The 17806-nt window shown below is 54.4% G+C and overlaps 1 protein-coding gene across 4 annotated transcripts; it reads right to left on the reverse strand.

Moving 5' to 3' along the window:
• Positions 1-1127: 1127 nt before the first annotated feature.
• DMTN (dematin actin binding protein) lies at positions 1128-8764 on the reverse strand. Of its 4 annotated transcripts, XM_029283176.1 has the most exons (14): positions 8747-8764; positions 5755-5910; positions 5514-5558; positions 5202-5301; positions 4729-4785; positions 4494-4649; positions 3718-3824; positions 3536-3641; positions 2442-2506; positions 1918-1966; positions 1787-1794; positions 1534-1593; positions 1351-1431; positions 1128-1241 (listed from the first exon to the last, which is right to left on the reverse strand). In XM_029283176.1, exons 1-14 carry the CDS (start codon positions 8762-8764, stop codon positions 1128-1130), a joined length of 1122 nt encoding a protein of 373 aa, XP_029139009.1. The 4 variants fall into 4 exon arrangements, with proteins under 4 accessions (XP_029139009.1, XP_015666649.1, XP_015666650.1 ...); XM_015811163.1 differs by lacking the exon at positions 5514-5558; XM_015811164.1 differs by lacking the exon at positions 1534-1593.
• Positions 8765-17806: the final 9042 nt, after the last annotated feature.

Genomic DNA, 17806 nt, shown 5'->3' on the forward strand with positions numbered 1-17806 from the left:
CCCCCACCCCCCCATTGGATCTGCGTAGCTCAGAGTTCCTATTTGCAAATGAACTTTGGGCAGGACTCTTTCATCGCTTGATTCTTCTTTGGGGCTTTCCTTTTCATGGTTGAACGGAGATTCCACACCCAGCTCCAGGCCTGCAGTGAGGATCTCAGCCTTGTGCCCGTCAGCGTAACTGGAATGAGGAGGTGCCTCCTGATCCCCATCACTGCCCCCCCTCCAGCCAGCAGCTGTCAGGGTGACGCTCTTCCTGGGCCCTCCTGCCACCCAGCTCTCGTGGCCCAGCAGCAGCCATTATGCCTGTGTCCGCCTCTACACAATCGGATGCTCGCTTGGTGGGCGATGGAGGGAACAGGGTCTCTGCACACTCTTGCCTCTGCTGTGTGGGAGGGTTCATGCGCAGACCCGTCCTCTGAAGGACTTAAACTGTCCCAGAAAGAGTGAAGTTGCAGGGCAATCTTAAGAGGTGTGTTTCTGGGGAAGGGGGATGCAGAATGAGTGCTGTGGGGCCTCACGCACCTCCCCGTTTGTGGGGGAGCAATCCTCCACCCCCCAGGGGCAGGGCAGTGGGAAGCCAGCTGCAGCCAGGACAAAGACCTGCACAGGCAGCTGCACCGCTGCCCAGAGCCCCACCTGGAAGCCCAGCCCGAGTCTGCGCGCTAAGAAGGCCCGTGAGGAGAGGAGGGCAAGCTGGGGCAATCGAAGGTCCCAACTGCCTGGGGAGGAGAATGAAGGCAGCTGGGAGGGAGACTGGCCCTTTCGAGGTGCCTCTGTTTAGGGGTGCCTGCTCCACAAAGCTTGCCATTTGGCCACGGGGACAGCCAAGGCAGTGAGGACGTCCCTCCTGCTGGATGGCGGTTGAGGAGGTGCCTCTCAGGTGCCAGGGAAGCAGAGGTGCCCCCCTTTCCCACCCAACTATTCCAGGTTCTGGCTCATGCTCGGAGGGGGGGCTACACACTCCTAGGCGGCTCCTTTTCCCCTGCCCGACGGGCCCGCCGGCCGACTTCCTCGTGGCTGGGAGGGGGGGAGGAGTGTTCCTTGGCGCCTGCTCAAGAGGTGCCCTAAAGCCTCTGCGATGCACGACACACGCGGAGCTCACGCTGGGCAGGGAGGCTGCGAGGGACTCAGAAGAGACAGGCTTTCTTCTTCAGCTCGTTCCGCTTCCACAGGGCCAGTCGGGAGAACTCCTCTGGGGGCATCTCAAAGACCCGCTGGAAGTCCTCGGGTGACAGGTGCCGCTGGGGGGGGGGAAGAGGATGCTGCTTGGAAGGGCTCCGCTTGGCCCAGCCCACGGCTACTAAGCCAGGTCTGTCCCTGCCTGCCTGGGCCAGAGGGGAGGCACCATACCTCAAGTCGTGTTCGGTCCACTCCTGGGGGCAGTTTGACTCGCCCTCGGTTGGTCACCATCAGCATCTCATACGGGTAAATCTTTGGCGAGGGAGAAACAAACAGCCAGCTGGTCATCGGGCCTGGCCTGCGGAGGAAGGCCTTGCTTTGCGGCCACCCTGTGCCCCCCAGGTGGGCTCTCACCTTCTGCTCCAGCATGCTGGGGAGGGAGCTGCCTCTGTCCATGCGGCTTCTCTGGCCATTCTGCAGGGGAAGAGGCACACGTGGCCCTCAGCTGGAGGCAGGGCTTCCCATCCATCCCAAGGGATCAGGGTGGGCGGCCCCTGCCCCCTCCTCAGGCCTGCCCCTCCCGAGTCTGGGGGTGCTGGGTGTGGGGCAGGCATCAGTGCGTGCGGCCTCTGTGCTGCTCTCTTCCCCCATCAGGGTGCCTGCTCACCTGCAGACCTGCAAGACAGAAGGGAGAATGTGGCCGGGCCGTGACTGGAGAGGAGCAGAAAGACTCGAGGGGCCCAAAGGGGGGGGGTCTGCCTCTGCTCCAAGCCTGCAGTGGACAGGAGTTTCTCTTACCTGGACTGCCTTTCTCACTGCTGCCAGTTCCAAACTCCGTCGACTGCAGCTAGGGAAAGAGAGTAGCAGAGCAGCGTCATCCACGGGGCAAGGCTTGAGCAGCTGCGAAAATGCTGCTGTCCAGGCAGGGCTGGAGCCTGAAGCAGGCAACCCAGGCGCCCGGTTGAGGCAGGCAGGGCAGGACAGGCACCCCACGGGCTTGCTCAGTGCAAACCTAGCTGGAGGAATTGGGGCAGGCTGGCTGGCTGAAGAGAGGGCGGGCAGGGCAATTTGAAAGGGGGGGGGGGAGCCACTACCCAGAACATGCTCTGTTCCTTCCACCCTCCCCCATCTATCCTCCCCTCCCCTCCCCCCCTTCAATTTCATTTCATTTCCGTCTTCGGACAACCAAGAGCAAGAACCTATTTGAAAGGGGAAATCCAGAAACATCCATGCAAGGAAGTCTTCCACAGCCTGCCTGCCCCTTTTCCTTGCTTCCTTCCGAGCGCCCCAGGCCCCCCCTCGCTCCAGAGGGCCCCCCTTACCCTGGCAAGCGTGTGTCTCCCAGAGGCAGGAAGCGGGGATGGCTTTGAGCTCCCTCCGTGCAACGCTGGAAGAGAAGAAGCTGCTCAATGGGGGGCAATGAATGCTCAGAGGACGGACTGGTTGGGGGGGGTGGAGCAGGAGCACCTTTTGCTGTGACAGGCCAGGAGATCTGGCAATGGGGGGAGGGGGAGCCCATTAGCTGGGGACACGGAGGGCTTCAAAACACCAGAACCCACCACTTTATTTATTCCTGCTCTTCAGGAGCAGCACAAGGACAGGAAAGGCCCAAACACTTCTGTGGTTGATTTCTAAACTGTGAACTTGGGATTAAAGGTTTTAAACTGCCCAGTCTTCCCAGCCTCTTTGGGGAACTGAATGAATCACAGTTCTAGCGTAGACTTTTTCCATCACCCTGTCCTGAGGGCAAGGCCGCTTCCTTCTCTCATGGCAAAGGGCAGATATGCAGCACTCAGGGCGGAAATGCCAATTCATGGCAGCACCAACCGCAGCTGCTTTCTACAACGGGAGTGCCCTTAATGGCGATCCACGCCAAAGGGCAGCCTCGCCCTCCAGAACAACGGCCCCTTGACCATCTCCAGTCCAATGAAGAGACAACCTTCACACTCAGGCTGTCATTGCAAGAGAGTGTCATGCAGCTGCACAAAAAGGGGAAGGCCGTGCTAGACCCTGTGAACGGAAGGAAGGACCACCCCAAGATCAGGAGTCCCCTGCACTGCGCCGGTCGTCCTGCACCAACACTGTAGCATCAGCTCCGGACACGGCGTTTGAGGGAGTTTCAGAAACATTTCTAGAGGAGAGCAGCCAGGTGGAGGGCAGATGACGATGACACTCAAGTATCCCAAAGGCCACCATATGGGGTGGGGCTATTCTGTAGTAGCCCAAAGACAGGGCAAGAAACATTGGGTTTTAATCACAAGAAAGCGGATTTGGTGCAGATTCCTGCTCTATCAGGGGGTGGATTAGATAATCTCTTGGAAGTCCCTTCCAAGGCTTATATTACACTCTAGGATTCTATGCAAGCAGCCCCCCCCTCCCCATGCTCAGCACTGAACGGGGGGGGGGCATCACTCACAGGCATGGAAGGGAGTTCGATCTGGAAGTGACCGGGTCTTCCTCCGGACTGGGAGAGATTTCTCCATCTCCTCCTTCAGGATGAGTTTGCCCAGATTGGAGGCCACCTACGGTGGGGATAGGGAAGAGTGCCGAAAGGAACCCCCAACTGACCCGCCCCCTCCCCACGGAGCCTCCCCCTACCTTGCTCAGCTCCTGTTCCTGCAGCTCATGGAGACTTTTCATCTCTTCTGAGTCCTCATCCACATCCTCACCTCTCTTGGACGCCTTTTGCCTCCGCCACTCAGTCTCTGGGAGGGTGCAACCAGGATTTACTAACTGCAGTTTTGTGTTTGTGTGTGTGTGTGTGTGTGTGTGTGTGTGTGTGTGTGTGTGCAGAAGGCCTGGAAACCAAAGGTTTTTGTCTTGCAATACTTGAATGAGCAGATCCTTTAAGAGAGATCGTAAAGTTCTCCACACTTCAAAGGGAACTTGGTCTGGAACTGGGACCTTTGTGCTTCATTAATCAACCCTGGAGGGCTTCAGAGCCCCTTCAGAATTTGGGCAGTCCATCAGACTCAGCTTTGAGGAAGATACAGAGTCTCCTACTTGAGCAGGGGGGTTGGACTAGAAAACCTCCACGGTCCCTTCCAATGCTGTTATTCTGTTCAGTTAAGGAGAGGCAGAGAGTCCCTGGGCACAGCTGGGGGCTCCTGAGAGAACTTGGGCTCACACCAGGCGGCCTCCTCCTCCCCTCTGCCTCTCAGATCGCCCTGCTTTTTCTTGCCTCAGCCTAATAAAACCAACTATGGCTTTTCCATTTTTTCTGTGGATCAACACCGATAATTGTCCTTCTTTTATAAAATGAAAGGACCCCGAGGGAAGACAGAGGAGGAGAACATTCCCTGGAGCCTGAGCTGTTTGGTTGCTGCCCAGAGCAGCCGATCTACAGCGAGGGCTGCCTGGGGAAGAGTACCTACCCACGACTGCCAGGGAGGGCGGGCAGGGCCAGTAGTCAGTCTCGATCTTGGCTGGCTGGCTGGGATCCGGTGGCTGAGCAGCAGGGAATTTGGAGGATTCAATAATCAGGCCCTCAATCAGCCGTTTGCTCTCGGGAGTCGGTGCCAGCCCAGCCTCTGGAAGAAGTCAAGAGTCCTGAGTCTCAGATAACGCTACCACCCCCACCCCCACCCCCCTCACAGGAGCAGCTCCTACCCCTCTGCTTGTAGATGGGCGGCTTCTTGTAGATGTTCATCTCCGCTGTGTTGGTCTCTGGGGAAGGAACAGGAATGGGTGAGCACCTCCATGCAAAGAGGATGCCCAGGTCCTCCCTGTTCCCTCTCCCTCCCTCGATGGTGTATTTGCAGAGTAACTCCACTTTTTGGGGGGAGGAGGCTGCACCCTGGTGACCCAGAGGCTGGAATAAAACCAGCATGATAGACCACCTGCAAACCACCCGGAGGAGGAAAATCAAAAGGCTGGGCTTGGCCGCGGGGGGCTCAAAGAGGCAAATGGGTGGCCCCCGTGCCCCTTCAAAAATGGCCCCAAACGTTAGGGGGAAATGAGCCTCTCTGCAGCTCCAGGCGAGGAAAGGCTGCTGAGCTCCTGGGCCAGACTCAGAGAGATGCGGTGCAGAAGCCCTGGCAGTTGGAGCGGGAGGGCCTCACTGGCCCCGAGGAAGGCCGTACCAGGATGATGGAAGTGCTGGACTCCAGAGCGGTTTCTGCTGCCGGCCCGGCGCCTGGAGGCCTTGCCGACACTTCCTGGGGATTTGGCCTCTGCCCAGTCCTGGCTGACCTGAAAGCAGAGAGCGCATCGACAGAGGGACACCAAGGAGTGGCTGCTGGGCTTTGTATCCCCTCCTCCCGAGAGCGGCTCCTTCCTTCAAAGCTTCCTTGCCAAGGACAGCAAGTCCACAATATAAGCAGACCTAGTCTGAGCCCCCCCCCAAGTGCCAGCAACTCCCTGCCCGTCCAACCGCCCATCGGAGGAGCACTTACTTCTGGCGATGGGGGAGGAGAGAGAGACGTGGGCGAGAGCGAAGGCTGCAAGAAGAACAGCCGGGAGAGGCGGACGTTACTCGACCTAATGTTACTCCGCTAAAGCCCCTCACGGTTGCCCTAACATTGCCAAGCTGCTGCTGTGATCACTGCAGGAAACTCGTTTGGGAGCAGCGCGATAGCCTGGCCGTCCTCCACTCCCCCAGTAGGACAGTCCAGCCCCACCGACTGCAGGCCTCACCTCTCGGCTCCCTGGCCGGTCCACGTGGTCGAGGAGGGAGTAGGTGAAGTGGGGCTCGTAGATCATCAGGTCAGGACGCTCGATGTCCAGGATCGCCTTGTCCCTGGGGATGGCTGCCAAGTCCTTGTAGCCAAGGACTTCGTCATCCATTTTGGCCTAGGAAGAGGAGAGAAGAGGCCGGGGGGAGGGGCCATCTTATGAGGTTGGCACAGAGAGAGAAAAGCAAGGGGCTTCCACAAGGCCGCCCCATTCTTCCAAGCCTAGATTGGGACACACACACCCTGGGGAGCTGCCCACATTCTGTTGGGACTTAGAAGCATAAGCCAGAGCCAAGGTTGCGTAGCCCCTCCCCATGCTGGGAGAGCCGGTTTGATCAAGTGGTTAAGGTAAAGCAGGGAAACTCGAGTTCGAGACCTACCACGGGCACAAAGCCAGCCCCAGGAGGGGGGGTCTGCTTGCGCCCTCTCAAGAGGACCCCAACTCTTCACAAAGACACTAAATTTCCTCCTTGGGAAGCAAAAGCTTTCAGAGGGACTGGAATATGCCTTGAGGGCCAGATGAGTCTGTGAGATGCTGACGCACCCGAGCCTCACTGGACTCCTGTGCCTCAATTCCCCCCCCCCCGGTTTCCTTTGTCCGAAGGTCCCAGTATCCCCTCTGGCTCCCCCATGCTCTTTTGCCCCTCCCTCAGAGCCGCTGTATCTGGGGGTGAGGGGCAGACAGGGCAGCCCCACTCTTGCCCAGCACGGCACGCGCCCGTCTCTTCCTGGCTCAGGGCCAACGAAGCTTTGCTCATCCCTCCCTGCAAGAGCAGCTTTCTTCCCTCAAACTCTGGTGAGAAAAAGCCATTTTCTCTGCTCCCTCCTCAGAGCACCTTCCTTCGCCCCCTGCTCTCCTTGTTCTGTTTTTAAGCTGGCCATAGTTTGCTAAAAGCAGGATAAGTGGACTCAAGGCATCTGCAGGCTCTCACCACGATGCTGGATGGAGATCCGGGGAGCCCCGAGCCCCGAGCCGACACAATGATGCTCCTCGGGGAAGTCAGATGCTGCAAGGGAAAAGGAGGAGGCTAATCAGGAAGGCTCAAGCAGGCCTCTCGCTGCCTTTGGCCTCCTTCAGGCGCGGGGTCTCTCCAAGCACTCGCAGGTCTGAGAGCGATCAGCTCCCTTGGGGGGAGGTCTTTTGTGAGGGGTGGAGAGCTGCTTACAGGATGCACATATTTGCCCCATCCTTTATTTCCTGCCTCCCCCCCAGTCAAACACCTGAATTTCTTTGCCCTGACATGTTTGCAGTGCAACCTGGGGCTGTAGCCTCCTGAACTCAAAGGTTCCTCTAGAAAAGGGACACATTTTGGAGTGGGTCAAGGAGAAAAAAGATGGTTGTGGTGAACCTATTTTCTGAGGAAGCTGATGGAAGCAAAATGGCTGGCCGTTCAAATGGCCCAGTGCCCTAGCACTGGTCAGATCTCGAAACGGGCCTAGGACTGGAAGTCTCATTTCCCCAGTGGAGCTGCCCATTTTGGACACCTGGGGAAGGCAGGACCACTTATGCACCAGTCACTGCCAATCGCATTGCTCCAACCGGGAATCTTCCTCCTGCCTCAGTTGTGCCCGTTTAACCCTGCTGGATGGAGTTGTTGCTCCTGTTCAGGTTTTGCTACTGTCCCTTTCAGGCTTGCAGCAGGCAAGGGGAGGACTCCGCCTGAGCTTATCTAGGCTGGTGAGTCTCTCTCTCTCGCTCTCTCTTCGTGCCCCCATTTGCGTATCTCCCCAATGAAGCAAAAAAGGAGGGAAGCAGTTGGTGCTGCTACCTCAGGCCAGAGATGGCTGGCGAGGAGTTTGGTGCCCGAACGGGTGTACTGTGCCGCACTCCAGTGAACTGCTAAGCCAGACCCAGGATGGTCTGATCCAGAGACAGGACCTTCCAGCCCCAACAATACGGTTCCTCCTTTCACCGACCTCAGGAGGATGGAAGGCTGAAGGCTGACTGAACTCCTGGCAGTTGGCAGAATTAGCCTGCAATACCGCATTCTCACCACTGCGCCACCGTGGATCCTCCATGCCATGAGAACGTTGAGACTGATCAAATGGCAGATGCAGAGCTTTGCGGAAGAAACGTTAAACTATAGCAGGGCCAGGTGGGCTGTGCTAAAGCGTCTTCCGTTTTATAAATGGGAAAGCAGCCTCTTCTGCTCATTTGGAATGACCCAGGAAGGCCAGGGGTGGGGGAAAGCAGCCTGTGTCCAGTGGTGGGATTCAAATAGGTGAACAACCGGTTCTCTGTGTGGATGCCACTTCCGGAAGTCCATTCTGGGCTGGGCAACAAAAAATTAGCTACCAGTTCTGCCGAAGTGGTACGAACTGGTTGAATCCCACCACTGCCTGTGTCCCCCTCTTCCCCTTTCTCTGTCCACCCCCAACAGCAGGAAGGACCCGGCACCAGCCCGCTTCCACCTTTGGGGGCTCTTCCACAACTGTGACGAGGGGGCCTTTGGTATCACCACAGCAGTCATGACTGGGTCTTTTTTGCACTTGTTCTGCCAACGACTGATTAACCTTCACCCTTTTCTTTTCTGTCTGAGCTGTGGGGAAGATGGAAGTCTTGCAAGAGCCACTTACTGGCAGTGCCAGGGCCTCCCCTGCTTCCTCTGCTTCCTCTGCTGCCAATAGCTCTGTGCAGAGAGGAGTAGCCATAAAGGAGAAGGTTTGTAGCCCAAGCTTGAAATCGAGGCTCCCTGGTGGTTCTCTGAGCCGGGTCGTTTCCTTTCAGACGTCTTATTACCCAGACAAGGTAACACCAGGGCTACCTAGAAGGGGGTGGGGTCTGCTCAGGAGTGCCCCCTACTAGCACTGATGATGTTGCCTAGTTTGGTAATGAAATGTTTGCAAGAAAACCACCCAACTCAGAGAGCACCAAGGACCTTCAGAAAGGAACACTGGGCACGTTTTCCAAACTGCTGAACAAACAATGCCCCCCCCCACCCCCGAGAAGTTACCTTCTGCAACTTTTCCATTCAGCCTCCACGTTGGCAGCCTCAGCTCACCCGGGGAATTCTGAAGGGGGGAAAGAGGAGACAGAGAGTTTAACAGAGGGATGCTCAGAGAAGGTGTGTGTGTGTGTGTGTGTGTGTGTGTGTGTGTGTGTGTTTGTGTGTGTGTGTAGATGTGCTGGCAGATTGCAGCCCCGGAAAGGGCCCTCAACCTGGGCCGGGCTGCGGCTGAAATCCCAGGGAGGGGGAAGCCTTTTCCCACTTGTGCAATGGAAGAGCAGCATCTCCACAAGGAGCCCCTATTTAACATCTGGCAAAAAGAAGGGAGGGGGGGTCTCTGCTTTTATATCAACAGCTGACGGTGCAAAAATGTTAACTACACTAAAGAAATTCTGTGATGTGGACTTAGAGTCATGAATTATCAATTGCAAACCATTTTATTCCCCACCAGAGAGTTCTCCTCATTCCTCCTGTGTGCAGTGTATGTTTCACCAGAAGCCTGCATAAACATTGCCTTAGGAACTCCAGCTGACCAGATTCTGTGGGCTGGGGAAAAACATCCTGATTCTCTCCTCATTGTGTTAGGAGATTTCAACAGTGCTAACTTAAGCCAAGAGCTACCAAAATACTTTCAGCACGTCAACTGCCTCACTAGAGGCAAGGATACTTTAGACCACTGCTACACAACATTAAAAGATGCTTATCGGGCTCTACCAGGAACATCTGTGGGACACTTTGATCACTGTATGACAGACTCACCTTGCACCTGTTTATAGACGAAGGCTTAAAACCACAAAACCAGCAATTAAATCAGTGAAGTCCTGGACTGAGGAGGCAAAGTTACAGCTACAGGCTTGCCTTGACTGCACAGGTAGGAAAGTTTTCGAAGACGCCTCTGCAGACCTGGACGAACTCACAGACACTGTAACTTCATGGTAGTTTTTGTGAAGACCTATGTGTGCCAACCAGAAACCTGCAACTATGCAGTAACAACAAGACTTGCTTCACAGCTAAACTCAAGCAGCTAGGTTGTGCCAGAGAGGAAGCCTACAGGAAAGGAGATAGAATGCTGTCCAACCCGGCCAGGAATGTATTAACAAGGGAGACCGGAGCAGGAAAGAGAAGCTACTCTGAAGAGCTAAGGAATCGGCTCTCAACAAATGAACCAGAAAATATGTGGAAAACTCTCAAAAATATCACTGGTTGCAGCAAACCTCCTCTCCATGCCGAAGGGAATCGACAACCGGCAGATAACCTGAACGTGTTTTACTGTAGGTTTGAGAGGAAACGACTGTCACCTATCTCCACCACCCCCATCTCAGATACAACAGCCAAACCTCCTACAACCGACCCCATCCCCCTGGGCCCCCCACCTCTGGTGATCACAGAAAATGATGTGCAAGGTCCATTTCACAGACAAAAGCCTGGAAAAGTACCAGGCCCGGACAAGGTAATGCCTTCTCGCTTGAAAGCTTGTGCTGACACCAATTGGCCCCCGTCTTCACCCGCATCTTTAATAAATCACTAGAGATGTGCTATGCTCCTTCTTGCTCCAAATGCTCTTTTCCTCCCAGTGCCAAAGAAACCCTCCATCAAAGAACTGAATGACTACCGACCGGTTGCCCTGACATCTGTAGTTATGAAAACCTTTGAAAGGTTAGCGCTGGCCCACCTGAAAACCGTCACGGATCTGCTGTTAGACCCCCTTGCAATTTGCCTACCAAGCAAATAGATTGGCAGATGATGCTGTTAATATGGCTCTGCACTTCATCTTACAACATCTTGACTCTCCAAAGACCTATGCAAGGGTCCTTTTTGTAGACTTCAGCTTGGCATTCAATACCATCATTCCAGATATTCTTCTCACTAAACTAAATCAGCTAGCTGTGCCTGACCACACCTGAAAGTGGATCATAAGCTTTCTAACAGACAAGAAGCAGCAAGTGAAGCTAGGCAAAATCACATCTGATACCTGTACAATTAGCACAGAAGCCCCCCCCCCCCCAGGTCTGTGTGCTCTCTCCACTTCTCTTCTCTCTATATACCAATGACTGCATCTCTTAAAGGTCCCTCTGTTAAAGTACAGAAGCTTGCAGATGATACAACAGTGATTGGTCTCATTCGAGACAACGACGAATCTGCATACAGACAGGAGTTTGAACAACTAGCCTTGTGGTGTGGCCGGAACAATCTTGAACTGAACACACTCAAAACTGTAGAAATAGTAGATTTTAGGAGAAACCCTACTATTGTACCACTTCTTACAATACTAGAGAACACAATATTAATGGTAGAGACCTTCAAGTTTCTAGGTTCTATAATATCTCAAGATTTAAAATGGACACCTAACATCAAAAATGTCATCAAAAAAGCACAACAAAGAATATTTTTCCTGCGCCAACTCAAAGAGCTCAGACTGCCCAAGGAGCTGCTGATACAAGACAGAAGAATTACTGAGCCTGTCGTTTGCTCCTCTTTAACTGTCTGGTTTGGCACCTTTCTTATTACCTATCTCATCTCCTTATGACTATATCTTTGTTGCTTGTATCTTACGGTTTATATTGTTTTATTTAGTATCCTAGTATGATTTATGTTGATTGCTTATTTAGTATCCTTTGACTATCACTAAGTATTGCATCTTATGATTTATGATGAATGTATTTTTGTTGTTTATGATCATGATTTATACTATTACTTGTATGTACACTGAGAGCTTATGCACCAGAGACAAATTTCTTGTGTATCCAACCACACTTGGCCAATAAAGAATTATATTCTATTTGGGGAGGGGGAAAACCCAGTCAGAACCAGAATGCCTCCCCCCCCCCCCAGTCTCCACTCAACTTGCTTGGGGTTTCAAGCTAAAGCTCTCTGTCTTTGAACCTTTCCTTGGAGAGCCAGGTCAAAATGTGGAAGTAAGAAAATAAGAAGTTAGTTTTCCCCAGGGCACTTGAAAGGGCCAGCAGGATCTCCCCCCCCCCCCAGTCAATCACTGGTAATTCTCCAGAGTCTGACCCGGGAAGACAACAGGAAATCTCTCTTCAGCCAGTGAAATATTCTCTCCTACAGCATGATCCAGAACTCAAAAGGCATTGTGAATGCGCACTGAAGGAAAAGGCCTCCCTAGAGGCGCCTGGGGTCCCACTGACCCTCCGAGGGCAAGCCCTTGGGAGACCCTGCAGCCCCTCCCAGAGCCTCGTGCCTGGGGGATGAGCTGATGGGTGGCTGGGGAGGTGGGCAAAAGGGGGCCGGGGGGCTTCCCTGTTTTAACAACGAAAGAGAACCGCTCTGGGGAGAAGGAGGGAGACCTTGGACATCAGCCGCTTCCCTGCATCTCCGCAGCCCTTCAGCCTCTCTCTCGGCCTGCCCTCCATCGCTTCTGCGGCTGGAGAACTTGCCTGTGTGGAAGGGCAGCGCTTCCCTGCCTGGAGGGAAAGGGGGAGGAAGCGGGAGGGACGAAGGTTTCCCACGGCTGTGCTGACAACTCAATGCACGAGCAGGAAACCCCAGCCCTGAGGGGCCGGCCCGGCAGCGCCTGTTCTCCTCCTCCTCAGCCTGGCCGAGCGGCTGCCGCTCTTCCCCCAGACCCCCCGGGAGCTCGGCAGCCCCCCCTCCCAGCACGTGGCTGATGGGCCTGTGCGCCCCCCGCCGATTGGCGGGGCTGGCTGGCTCCTGCCCCGAAGGGCTAAGCGACCTTTACGGGAAGCGGCGCGGGCCGCGGAGGGCTCCGGAGGCAATCCTGGCAACGGAGCAGCTGCGGCTCCTGCCAAGGGACGGCGCTGCGGCAGCCCCGAGGGGGAGGCGTCGGGGCCGTTGCCACAAACCGCTCCCGAGCAGCGGATCTCTCCCTCTGGGAACCCCCCCGCCCCCCCCTGCACGGAGCAGGGCTTCCGGCCTCGCCTCCCTTGACCGGCTCTTGGTTTCTCTCTTGTTGCTTCCACAGTGAAATGCCGAGGGAGAACCGTTCCTCCTCCTCCTCCTCCTCCTCCCCCCCGGGTGCCGCCTGTCTGATGCCGGGTTGTTGACTTCAGCCGAGCCCTGGGGCTGAGGCGGTGCTCCGTATGAAAAATAATAAAGCTGGCGGTGCTGTTAGGTGGCCCCGCTCATCCCTTTGGGATTTCTTTTGCATCAACAAGCAGGGCGCTGACTCCGGGAGGGGAAAGCTAAAGGGTAGCCCCCATTTCAGGCAGGCAGTGTTTCAAAGCCCCCCCCTCACACACACACACACATAACAGTCCTTTTCTATGACCAGACGGTTCCCTGCAAGATGAGCCTTGGAACAATTCAGCTCTCGATTCTGCCAGGAAGGCTATGAGGCCCGGGGGGGGGGGAACCTCAAAGGGGCGCTCCCGTATTGCTGGAACCACCACAGCCGCCTTCTGACTTTGGCCCCCACACTCAGCGCAGGGGCTCCCCCCACAGGGACCCTCCTGGAAGGTCAGGTGGGGGAAGGGGGCCCAAACCTGAACCGCGGCTTGTGGCCGCTGCAAACGCTGCTGTGACATAACCAGGAGCAGCTTCCCGTCACTAGCCCGGAGCCGCGGCCCGGCCCGGCCCCTCCTCCGCTCCCCTCTGCCCGGGAGCGAAGCAGCGCCAGGCGGCGCCCCCTCAGACGCTTGGCCAGAGTCCGCCGCCTGGAGCGCAGACCCCGAGCAGACGCGGCCGGCGCAGCTGAGCCGGGGGCGGGTCAGCCTGGGGAGACCGCCGGCCGACTACGCGCCCCCCTCCCGAACGGAGGCTGCTCGGACGAGGCTCCCGGCCGGCTGGGAGGCAGCCCCGCGAAGGGCCGGGCGCGCGGCAGACGAGCCAGGCCCGCTTCGGAGCGCCTCCTCGGCGGAGAAGCTCCAAGGGGGCCCGGGCCGGTAGCCCGGGCGGGGGGCGCTGCCGCTGGGCGAAGCGACTCCTTCTCCGGCGCGCTTATCGGGGCCGCCCAGCAGGGGCCCCGCCCGTATCAGCCGCCGGCAGCAGCCCCTCCGGTCCGGCCCGCGTGGGGCGCGCAGATAAGGGGGCCCCGTTGCCTTCGAGGGCCGGTCTCGCGGGGGCCGCGCTCCTCCGCCTGCCTCGCCTCCCAGGAGCCCCGGCGGGACCGAGGGAGGAAACCGGCGGCGGCTCCCGCGGGAAGCGGACTTGGCGGGGCCACCGGGTCCCCGGCGGTAGAGTTGCGCAGCTCCGGAGCCCGCCCGGCGCGGAAGAAGCGGGACCACCTCCGGCGAGCCGCCGGGCGAAGCTGCCTGTCGCGGGAAGTGGCAGTTCATGCGTCGGCCGAATGGCTCCCCCTGCCCAGACCGGAGCGCCGTGGGGGGCGGGGGGATCGAAGCCGGCAGAAGAGCAAGGGCGTCCGGCAGCGGGCCAAATGCAGCTGGGCCTGCGGAGGCTCATTCCCTTCCCGGGCCCCTCCCTCCCTCCCTCAGCGTTCCCACGTTATCTTTAAAACATGCTGAGCAGCTGTCCTGCCCCCATTTTTATTCTAAGCAAAATGGTTTTTCTGTGCCAGGATGGTGATTACACAGCCTGCCTGCCTGCCTGCCCCACAGCTTTCCAAGAGAGCCCCAAGTGTAGCGGCTAACATCCCAAAGCTGCGTGGCAAAGTCAGAGTGTGGTTAGCACTGCAAACCACAGCTGTTCCTCCAGTCTTTATGGGCCTTCCTGTAAGGAGATTGACCACCACTCCATTTGGTATGACCAAAGACTTGAAACAGCTTAAATGTCCATCACCATTTCCTTATTAAAGATTTATACCATCCTCTATACTTGTCCAGCTATTGTGACAAAACAACTATGATGTGGACAGCCTTTTTTCACTTCAGTTATAAATACAGAAATAATCTGGGGAGCATGAATTTCTGATTGCATCAAAGAAAGGTTCTGGAGCACCTGCCTCACCATCCAGGAGGAGGAGGAGGGGGGGAGGGGGAGACTTCTCTTCCCACCGAGGGGATCCAGCCGGGGATCCAGCCACCTTGCCTCCCGCAGTGGGCCAAGTCCCAACCAGAGAGCTCTTCCAAAGGCAGCTTTAAAACTGAGGGCTTCCAGGCAGGAAAAGACTCAAGCCGAAAGGATGTTGTTCTTCTCGGTGTGTAGTATGAATACAAGAATGACTTCGCTTAATCAATGTAAACAATTCAGAACAATCATCTTTGTTAAAAGATTGTAGCTTAAATACATTCTGTTTCAAAAGGTTGTATTTGTGCATTGATTTCAGCTAAGTCCACAACATGGATTTCTTAATGGCTGAGCAGCCGCTGCCTCCTCTCCTCTCCTCTCCCTTCAGTCGAGTCCACTCGAGTCCATGAGAGCCTCCGCAGTTCCACCCTGGAAGCTGCCCTGCAGGCAGGCAAGGAAGAGCAGCCGCAGGTGGGAAGGAGGGCATCGCCTGCCCCATCGCCTTCTCGAGGCAGAGGGCAAGTGAGGCCTAAACATTCCACGAATGAGACAGTCTGGTCAGCCGTCTCCTCACTCTGCTGTAGACATTTTCATCCCAGATGGTTCATCCTAGTTGAGAAGACAATTGTGAAGCCCCAACCCAAGAAGAAATTCACTGACCAGGCCTGGACTTCATTTTGATTCCACACTGGTTACTAGGATGCTCTCTCCAGCCTCTTCTTGCTTGTTGTACCTCAAGGATTTGAGCTGCATTTCTTGGATCAGCATTAATTTGCACAATTTTAAACCTAGGGATAATGTCCAGAAGAGGCCATTCCAGGCCTCAGAGTAGAAACCAGAAAGCTATTTCCAGTGATCTAAGTTTTAGTGATGCACTAAATCTGCATCACTAAATGCCTCTCCCCGAGTGTTACGTAAATTTAGTTGGCCACGGACAACTTTTGGTTGTCCGTGTCTTATTTGCTGGCTCCCCTGTCATCAGTGAAGGATTCACTTTCTGTTGCTGAATCTCCTTGCTCTGGGAGAGCCTTGGGCTCGGTGACTTCAGGGAGCTGTTGCTGCTGGGCTGCTGTGCAACTGCCAAAGGGGAAGAAAGGTAGAGGTGTGAGTGGCCCACGTTAAGCCCTCCGAGCACCAGGATTAGAAGGCAGAGAAATGGAGCAGACATGGCTTTATGGGGCACCTGCATCCCTGAAGTCCACTGAAACAGCGGGAGTCTTTCTTTTCTTCGGTGGTATTCTGTAAACAAGTCCCCATTGGATTGAGCCTGTGTGTAATCTGAAGAGGGTTGATGACTGTGATGAGGAAGATCTTCTTGCAGAAGTATCTGATAGGAGGCCCCAGAAGCACGTGGGGGCTCTGAGGCGGCCCCACATCCTGCAATTCATGTGATCTTTGTGGGTCTTGGAGCTTCCGTGTCCCCTTGAGTTGTCTGAAGCTATCCAGATAAGTGAAAACTCCAAACTCTTGACCTGTGGTAGACATTTTCTCTACTAGAGTATAAACAAATTTTCTCTGGGTAAACATGTATCTAATAATTTATTACTAGTAATTCTAAACTATTTTAGAGTTTAGATGCTAAATATGAAATAAAGCATAAAAATAAAATGCATTACAAAAAGTATAGTATTTCTGTCTGGCCACCTCGACAGCTTCGTCAGTTGGGTATATGGAAACATGGCATAAGTCTTACGATACAAGAGTTCAAACATTAGAAGACCACTGGCAGGCCTTACCTGGAATACCTGTCCAAATCAGAAGATTCTGTCTGGCTCCAAGAAAATACTGCATTCATAACAGTGATGTCTCTCTGCCAAAAGAACCATCCTTGCAGAATGTCCCAGGTTGGGTCCTTCTTAGTTTAGGTTTACTTTTGCTAAATCATCTAGTCTGGTGTGGCAGTTACTTGCTCAGGGAGTGTGGAAAACCTCCCCCCAATTGGGGTTTGGGAGGAGAGACTTTTTAATGGCAGCAATTCCATTCTGACTACTATGAGAATTGGAAGTGTTTTGCTTGGGCCCAAGAGATGGTAGGGAGAGGTGGATGTCTGCTCCAGCTTCTTGCAAACAAGAACATCAGCTATTATTTCTTTAGGCCTGCAATCCTGGCTCCTTTATTGTATAGTTACCCAGAATCAGAAGTATATTGGCCAGCTCCCAAGTGTAGGTAGTCTAATCATTTAGCATTGATCAATGAGGACAGATTCTTTTCTTCTGTTGTCTCCCAAATCTTCCCTCCTCCTCCTCCTTGGTGGAACAATTCCCCATGAACTTCCAGAGCTGATAAATGGCAAAGGTGATACGAACCATCCTCCTTCAGCAAGAATCTTTCTTTCTTGATCCAGCCAAGAGGCTGTAGGGAAGGCCGGCCATTTTGGGGGTTCTGTGCTTGACTCCAGGGCTCAGCACAACCCGTACCTGTTTCCAGATAAGCCGCTAAGGGTGCAGTGGCAATAAATCCCAATTTCCAAAGGTTCTGTAGCACTTTAGTCTTGTAGATTTTGCTGAAAAGTGGCTTTTCTTTTTCTTGGATGCATCTTTTTCTCTGACATTCCATTGCATTGCAGCCTATCATTCTGTAACATAAATGTACTATTCTGCGTTTTTCACTTTAGGACAAGAGAGAGGAGGTTTGACATTTCTTTAAGAGTTTGAAGAGAGCTACATCAGTGTCAATCCACTGCTTAAGGAGCTGTTACCAAGCCAGGTACCCTCCATCCCGTATTGGATTTTCATTTAACTGAAGGCAATTTCATTACCTCCCTTCTATCAAGATGGTTTTCAGTTTGTTTCTGTCTAGCTGTCTTCAGGTTATCTGAATTTGTTTCCTCTCAAAATCTAATATGCATCCCTTCCCCCTCTCCATCAATCATTAATATAAATGTAGAGGTGCCGGGACTGAAGTACTCCACTTGACACCCCAGTCCAGTTTGTGAAGGACCCACTGACCAGCATTTTGCTGGACATCTTCATGTCCAGCAGCTCACAATTCACTTGGTGAGCCCATGTGGTGCCATATTTTGTTAAATGTTTTGCTTGAAATGTCTGCAACCACAATCCACAATCTGTTTCCAGTTTCAGGCTATACTTTGGATAACGTATTGTGGATTTGTTTTTCCAGTTACAGATTTTCAGTAAAGCTCCTTGGGCTTCCCTTGCCACCAATCAAACAGAAAAGGACAAT

This window comes from Protobothrops mucrosquamatus, unplaced genomic scaffold (genome assembly GCF_001527695.2).
Source record: "Protobothrops mucrosquamatus isolate PMUCROS unplaced genomic scaffold, P.Mucros_1.0 scaffold31, whole genome shotgun sequence".
Lineage (NCBI taxonomy): Eukaryota > Metazoa > Chordata > Lepidosauria > Squamata > Viperidae > Protobothrops > Protobothrops mucrosquamatus.

Bases quoted from the DNA above. Each gene is read 5' to 3' on its own strand.
- DMTN (XM_029283176.1), bottom strand. The intron at 3,642-3,717 runs GTAGGGGGAGGC...TCCCCACCGTAG, and splicing joins AGGAACAGGAGCTGAGCAAG to GTGGCCTCCAATCTGGGCAA. The intron at 1,967-2,441 runs GTAAGGGGGGCC...CTCTTTCCCTAG, and splicing joins GGAGACACACGCTTGCCAGG to CTGCAGTCGACGGAGTTTGG.